Source organism: Talpa europaea (assembly GCF_964194135.1).
Source record: "Talpa europaea genome assembly, chromosome: X".
NCBI lineage: Eukaryota > Metazoa > Chordata > Mammalia > Eulipotyphla > Talpidae > Talpa > Talpa europaea.
Genome location: NC_140081.1, coordinates 88,119,808 through 88,126,896, shown reverse-complemented (window position 1 = coordinate 88,126,896; position 7,089 = coordinate 88,119,808). Strand labels below are relative to the sequence as shown.

At 52.3% G+C, this 7,089-nt stretch overlaps 1 protein-coding gene across 1 annotated transcript; it reads right to left on the bottom strand.

Moving 5' to 3' along the window:
- Positions 1–4,988: 4,988 nt before the first annotated feature.
- Positions 4,989–5,810, bottom strand: HAPSTR2 (HUWE1 associated protein modifying stress responses 2; the record flags this gene model as incomplete). The annotated part of the gene is made up of 1 exon (XM_084258601.1): positions 4,989–5,810. One exon carries the CDS (start codon positions 5,808–5,810, stop codon positions 4,989–4,991), a length of 822 nt encoding a protein of 273 aa, XP_084114727.1.
- Between the last annotated feature and the right edge of the window lie 1,279 nt (positions 5,811–7,089).

Below are 7,089 nucleotides of genomic sequence, written 5' to 3'. Positions count from 1 at the left end.
GAGCAATCCACATGGCACAGCAGACCTCTCCTGACTCACCTGCTGCTCCCCTCAGCAGTGTATTTCAGTAGATCCGCCTGTTCTGCTCCCCACCCTGTCTCTGGTGAATCCTATCACTCCCCGCACCTCTTGCTTATACCCTAATTCTTGTATGCATAAATAAATAAATATTTAAAAAAAAGAAATCTTGCCACTTGCAACATGTATAGACTTCAAAGACATTGTGCTAAGTAAAATAAGTCAGACAGAGAAAGACAAATACCATTTATAGGTGCAATCTAGTGGTGGGGAAGCTGATAGAACACAAAGAGAAAAGTCAAAGGTGGGTTGGGGTTGGGTAAAATGTGTGAGGAGGGTCAAAATGTATAAACTCCTAGTTTGAAAATAAATAAGTCACGGGGATGTAATGTACAGTATGCTGACTATAGTTCATTCTACCGTATTGCATATTTGAAAGTTGCTAATGACTACATCTTAAAATCCTCATCACAAGAAAAGAATGTTTTCATAATTAGGTGTGGTGATGGATGTTATCAAGATTTATTGTGATCAGTTCAAGGTATACAAATGTCAAATCATTATGTTGCACACCTGAAACTAACATACTGTATGTCAATTATACCTAAGGAAATTTCATTTAAGTTTTTGCCTGTCTTCTCATCTGCATTTTTAGAAGGAAACTGTATGAAATAGGCAAGTGATGAATAGAGATATTTATAGTAAGTCTTTCTCTGCCTGACTTATTTCACCTAGTATAACACCCTCTAGGTCCACCTGTGTTGTCAAAACTGGCAGGATTTCACCATTTGTTACAGCTGAATAATATTTCATTGTGTCTGTATACTACATTTCTTTATCCATTCATCTATTGATGAGCATTTGGGTTGTTTCCATAGCTTGGCTATTGAAAATAATGCTGCAATGAACAGAGGGGTATCTCTGTGTATTAGTAAATATTAGTAAATACCCAAAAGTGAAATAGCTGGATCTTGCAGTATTTCTAAATGAGTGGGACAGAAAAAGACAAACACCATATATTTCATTCCTATTTGGAAGATAAAGAAACAAATGAACAAACCAACAAAAGTAAACTCTTACGGGTCAACTGTATGGAGGTGAATGGAAACTAGACTTTTGGTGGGTTCACAATGTAGCACATTCTGATGTCCGTGATAATGCCACACACCTGAAATCTACAAAACATTTTCAACCAATGTTACTTCAATTAAAAGCAATGTTTTTTAAAGATAGTATGTCCATATGGGAAGAGTCAGTTTAAGCCTGCACAGAAAGTTTATCAATAGATCCATTTAAAATTAGCTCCTTTCTTATAGTTATTCTTTTTCCTGGTCCCTTATTTAGTTTTTCTAGATTCCTGCTATGAGTGAGACCATTCACTATTTTTCTTTTTCTTTCTGGCTTATTTTGCTGAGCATGATCGAAGAGGATGTCCTGCTGCATGGGCCAGGAACCAAACCCGGGCCTCCCACATGGCAGGCGAGAATTCTACCAGGGAACCACCCATGCAGAAAAAATCAAAATCAACAAACAACTATAAACCAGAGACACACTATGGGGGGGGGTGGGGAAAAGAGAGATAGGGGTCAAAATAAGGGAGGTGCAATTGTATGGGGAATATAAAAATTAAAAATATATATATAAATAAAATAAAATTAGCTCCTTTGAATCAATCACAAATTTCACAGTTGGGTCACTTGGGTTTCAGGCTTCGCTGTGAGTCACAGTCATAAGACCCCTCCAGAAGGCAGGAGGCTGTGAGGGTCCCTCCATTTAGATTTTAATTCACCTGGAGAGTGGTTCCAACGCTGCCAGCAACTCAGGGGATTCTCAAGGGAGGTGGTCAAGGGACTAACCAGTCTGTGCAAAAAGCTGAATCTAAGAATTAGGAATAGGAGGTAAAGGGATGCAGGGGGTGATCATCTACATCCCTTTACTGCCTTGCCTGGGCAATAAGTAAACAGAAAAGGAGTGGAGTAACTGTTCTCCGGTTGGGCGGGGGCTCACTCTTCCACCTGTTTAATAGCATTTACTATGTGCCCACATGGCTTTGGGCCAGGCACTGGGGGTTACAACAGGATGTAAGACGTCCCTGCCCTCTACCCACATGCCCTCTTACAACTCTCCTACCTACCTGTTTCAATTGCTGCCGATGCTCAGGCAGTCCCGGAGCCCCGGACACCCCAATGACTCCACTGGACGAAGCACAAGAAGCAGGAAGAACGACATCATGCGCGGCTTGATTTCATTCTTCAAGACTGGTCAATTCCAAAAGTGCCTGGAATCAAAGGCTTTCTAGGACTTCAAGAAGCTGAGCAGGGGCCTCCCTGGTGATGCAGGGGTTAAAAACAGCGCTATCAAGCTATCACCAGCCACTGCAGCACCAGTTCGATCCAGGATCCCCGGCAGGCCAGGAAGCAACCCACATATCCCAGCAGACCTCTCCTGACTCTCCTGCTGCTCCCCTCAGCAGTGTATTTCAGTAGATCTGCCTGTTCTGCTCCCCACTCTCTCTGGTGAATCCTCTCACCATGCCCCCTCACCTCTGGCCCGTACCCTAGTTCTTGTATGCCTTCCTAAATCTTTGAAAAAAAAAAAAAAAAGCTGAGCAGTACACCTGCCGGAGGGGCTTTCGCCCGTGTGGTTGCAGGTGTGGGAGGGTGTCAGGAAACAAGCCCTGTGGAGGCAAACAGCCCCACCACCCTGTAAAGCACGGGGCCATGTGCCCAGGAAAGGGCACCTACTGCCCTGGGCTGTCCCTGCTCCAGTGCCTAGCGCCCTGCCAGACCAATTTGCCTAAGGCACAGGTTGGCAGCATCCGTCCCTGCACCCACACAGAATCTAGCGTACTGAGCCAGGCATTGGAGATCCTCTATACCTTGAGCCTAGCTTCCACACCTAGCGCCTGTGATCCCCTGGAACTTCTTACTGCTTTCTTCCTTCCTTGATTCGATATCCCCCCACCCTCCTCTCCTACCCACATCTCTGAGCCCAGTTCATATGACACCTCCTTGGCCAGGAGGACCCTGTCCTGAATTCTTCTTTATAGCCCTTGGGTGCTTCACATACAATTACAAGTGCTTTCTTGACTATATTCCTTTCTCTTCCAAAGCAGAGTGTGTGGAGGGGAAGGGTTGTTCCAGTGTTGTTGTTTTATAACCCTCCTCAGGCCCTAGCACAGTGCCTCATTAAGTACTTGTGGAATGCCCGAGGGTGACTTTTTATTCTATCATGGAATTCACCTTATATTGTTACTTTAATGTATTAGTCAATTAAAAATCAAACACCAGAGGCCACACTGATGAAGCAGAAACAATTCCAATAGGAACCTAAAGGCAAGATATTACTCAGGTATCTCTAACAATTAAGGTGCTCAGTTTGGGGAGATTTGGACCTTCTAACCCCCCCCCCATCAGTAATCCCAGCCCTACCTCTGCATCCCCACTCCATCCCCTCTACCTCTCTCATTACCTCCACTCCACCCCACCTCGATGCTGAACCACTATAACCTTCCAGGAATCCCCAGGAATTTTACTTCCAAATCCTTTTCACTCTTCCACCCACTGTTGCCATATACTTTCAGGCCAGAAGAGGTAAATCTTTCCTTACACTGTGCTGCAAATTGTATCCCTTGATACAACTGCATTCCAGAAACTGCAAGGCTGCCTTAATATCCAGAGTGGTGATCCTGAGTAGTCATGAACTCAACAAATAATTAATAACAAGATCTGGGATTTTCGGCAAATTTCAATTATTTAAGAGTACTTTCCAGCTCAGAGATCCTACTTTCTGATGTCTAACTTGATCTATCTTCCTGCTTTTCCTAAAATATTATCAATTTTAATATTTTACTGATTTTTATTTCTCAATAAGGGAGAGCATTTATTGAGTACCTTTAGAGCCCAAGCACTACGGCTAGCTTACAGGAAATGCAGATGTCATCTTCTGCTCACAAGGAGCCTAGGAGTCACACTGTTCCACTTTACTGATTACAAACTGCGGTCAACAGACATCAAGTGATTTGCCCAAAACCATGCAGTGAATTTATGGGGCTAGGATTCTACGGTGGATCTTCTTAATACAATGCTCATGCGCCTAGTTCTACCATGTTGTACCCTGAAATAAAACCCAGTTCATTTTGATGACTTCATCTTCCACTACAAAACACTCCAAAAGATAGCCCCTCAGAAAATAGAACTTTTCACATCGCTAACAAAATGGACCACCACTGTGTTACCAGGAACCCACTTCTGCTGTCAGGATCCCGACCTTTGGCGCAGTCCCAAAAAGAACGTGGAAGTAAGTCAACAGAAGGTATTACCTGTCCAACCATCAAGCACTTCACCATATCACCATATAATCACCAAAATCATCAACTTTAAAAACAAAGCAAACCTCCTAGTCTAATATGAATTCTTTCGAATTCACGGTTTCTTTCTAGAAATGAGGTGCGCCTTAGAGTGGAGTAAAAGAACAAGAGACTCCAACTTTCACCAAGATGTCAAATTTCCCATCTGGATTCTACATGATCCAACTGGCAAAAAATGGTTAAAGCAAACGCGAACGATCAAGAGTCAAAGTATGCCATAAGCAAGTGAACGCCTGCCAGTCCTTCCCCTCTAAGACTTTTAAATAAGGTCACATTTCTTCATTCAACAAACATTTATTGAGCACCAGCGACTGGGCTGGATGCTAAGGAGTATAACTGAACAAGAGAAACCAGGCTCCCGTCTTGACTGGAAACTTGTTTGAAACGATCCCGCTAGCTACTACAGGATACTTGTTTTCGGCTAGGATTTGACTGGGGGCAGGGGAGGTCAGAGTCACACGAGGACTGGAATACTTTCAGTTTCTTTGTGGCAGACGAGATAGAAAACTTTGTTTAACTTAGAGAAGGAACAGTCGGTGTGGCGCTCCTCGCGCACGCGCGGAAGGGCAAGCAAGGTGGCGGCCGGCGCCCACGTGGCGGTTCACACCAAACGGTTGCGCTTGTGGTTGGGGGAGTCCGAGATGCCGTCCCCGCACTGGGCCGAAGGGCGTTTGCGGGTCCCCCCACTGTCCGGGCGTTGGCCCAGTTCTTCTGAGTCGAAGGGGTTCAGGTCGTCCTCCAAGCAGCTACTTTTTCGGCGGCCCCCGCCGGCTGCCCCGCTGACCGGCGGTGGGGAGCCGGGCGCCCCCGATCTTACGCTGATGCTGGCCATGGCGCCGCTGAGGCCGTGCAGCGCGATGGCCTCGTGGAAGGGCTGCAGGTCGACGTCCACCGACGAGCTGGACTCCGGGGCCGCGGCCTGGCCGGGGGCCCCTGCGAGCGGCTTGGGGGGCACTCTGGAGGGGCGCGAGGGGGGCGGGGGCGCGGGGGGCGCTTTGCCACACAGGAAGCTGATGAGGTCCTCGCGCAGAATGGTGCTTCGGCCCTTCTTCACCCACTCCAGCACATCCTTGATGCGGCGCTGGCAGCCCACCTGGACGCCCAGGTCGAAACTTCGCTGGTGGGCGTCCCCGCTCTCCTTGTAGAGGCTGGTGACGGCCATGGCCGCATGCTGGAAGGGGTCCCACACGGAGCGTCCGGGCTGAGGGCCGCCGCCATCCTTGTAGAGCTGGGCCACGGCGGTGGCGGAGATCTGGAAGAGGTGCCACAGCCGCTGCCGCTCGCTCTGGGGCCCCGCCGCCTCCTCCTGCAGCTCCGGGGGCAGCTGCGCCTCCTGCTCGGCCTCGGCCAGGCACTGGCGCTCCCACTTGGAGAACCAGGGCTCCGCCACCTCGGCCTCGCCCTCCTGCGGCGGCGGCTCCATCCTCCGCCGCCGCCGCCGGCCGCTCGCCGCGCCGCCGCCGCCCACTCGGGCTCCCCCAGCGCCGCGCCCCTCCGGCTCGGCGCGCCCCTCCTCCGGCCGCGGCCGCCGCCTCCTCCGCGCGCGCCGGCGGGCGGTGGCGCGGGCGGCGGGGCCCCGAGGCCAACGGCTCCGCGCGCCGCCCGGCCGCCCCGCCCCGCCCCGCCGGCCCCGCCGCCGCCGCGCGGCCCCTTCCCGGCCCTTCCCTTCCGGCCCCGCGGGCCGCCGCGCCGCACCCCCCCGGGCGCCGCGGCCTCCCCGCCGCCGCCGCCGCGCCGCCGCCGCCCGCCCCGCGCCGCCCGGGAACAGCCGGGGGCGGCGGGAGCGCGGCCTCCACGCGGCGCTCGCCTACCGCTTGGCCCCTTTTTCACACATTTGGGCGACTTGGCGGCTTCAGCCAATGAGCTGAGCAAACTGTGCAGCCTCGCTTGCCGGAGAGGATTATGGGGCCACTCGGTGGTGTCGATCACATCCAGGGCGCCGATCCGGGGAGGCCGGGGGCGAGAGGGGAAAGATCGCGGCCCCGCGGCCCCGCCGCCAGCCGGGCCCGCGCGCGGGGGCCGCCCCGGGGAAGCGTTCGCCGCCGTCGCCGCGCTCCTGGGGGCGGGCGGGGAGGGGGCGTCGCGGCCGGCGGGCCTGCCTCCTCCCCGCCCCCCCTTCGCCTCTGAGGCCTCAGTTTCCCCCGCTGCCCAGCGAGGACGTGGGGCGAGGCCTCCCGAACGCGCCTGCGGCCGGGGGTGCAGAACTTCCCGCCGTCCCAGCGGCGCCCCTCTCTCCGGGCCCCTGGTGTTCGCAGGACATTGTAAGGCGGATGGTCACAAAGGGGGTCGAGTTTTATTTCCCCTTAGTGCTCCTGCCGGCTTTTTTTTTTTTTTTTGTCATTGAAAAAAAGATGGGGCGAGGGGCTGTTCTCTCAGTGCGGTCCACTGGCCACCACCGAGAAGTCCACGACCGAGCGAGCAAGGGGAAAGGCAGCAGGCAACGCACGCCCAGGACTTTGTGCTCCACGGTAACATTCAGTGCCTTAGCACAGACAACACCACTGCCAGCACCCCCGGCTCCCAGCCGGTGACAACACCGTCCTCACGCCAGCGTCAGGCGATCGCGGTGCAGCGGGCTGGAGGCGCGTCCCTGACACAAGGGGGAATCCCCTCGTCACACTCCCACCCCGTTTCAGTGCACACAATTCAGAACAAGCTGTGCTAACAGAAGAAAAATTTCCACTCCCTAAGAATAATATCAA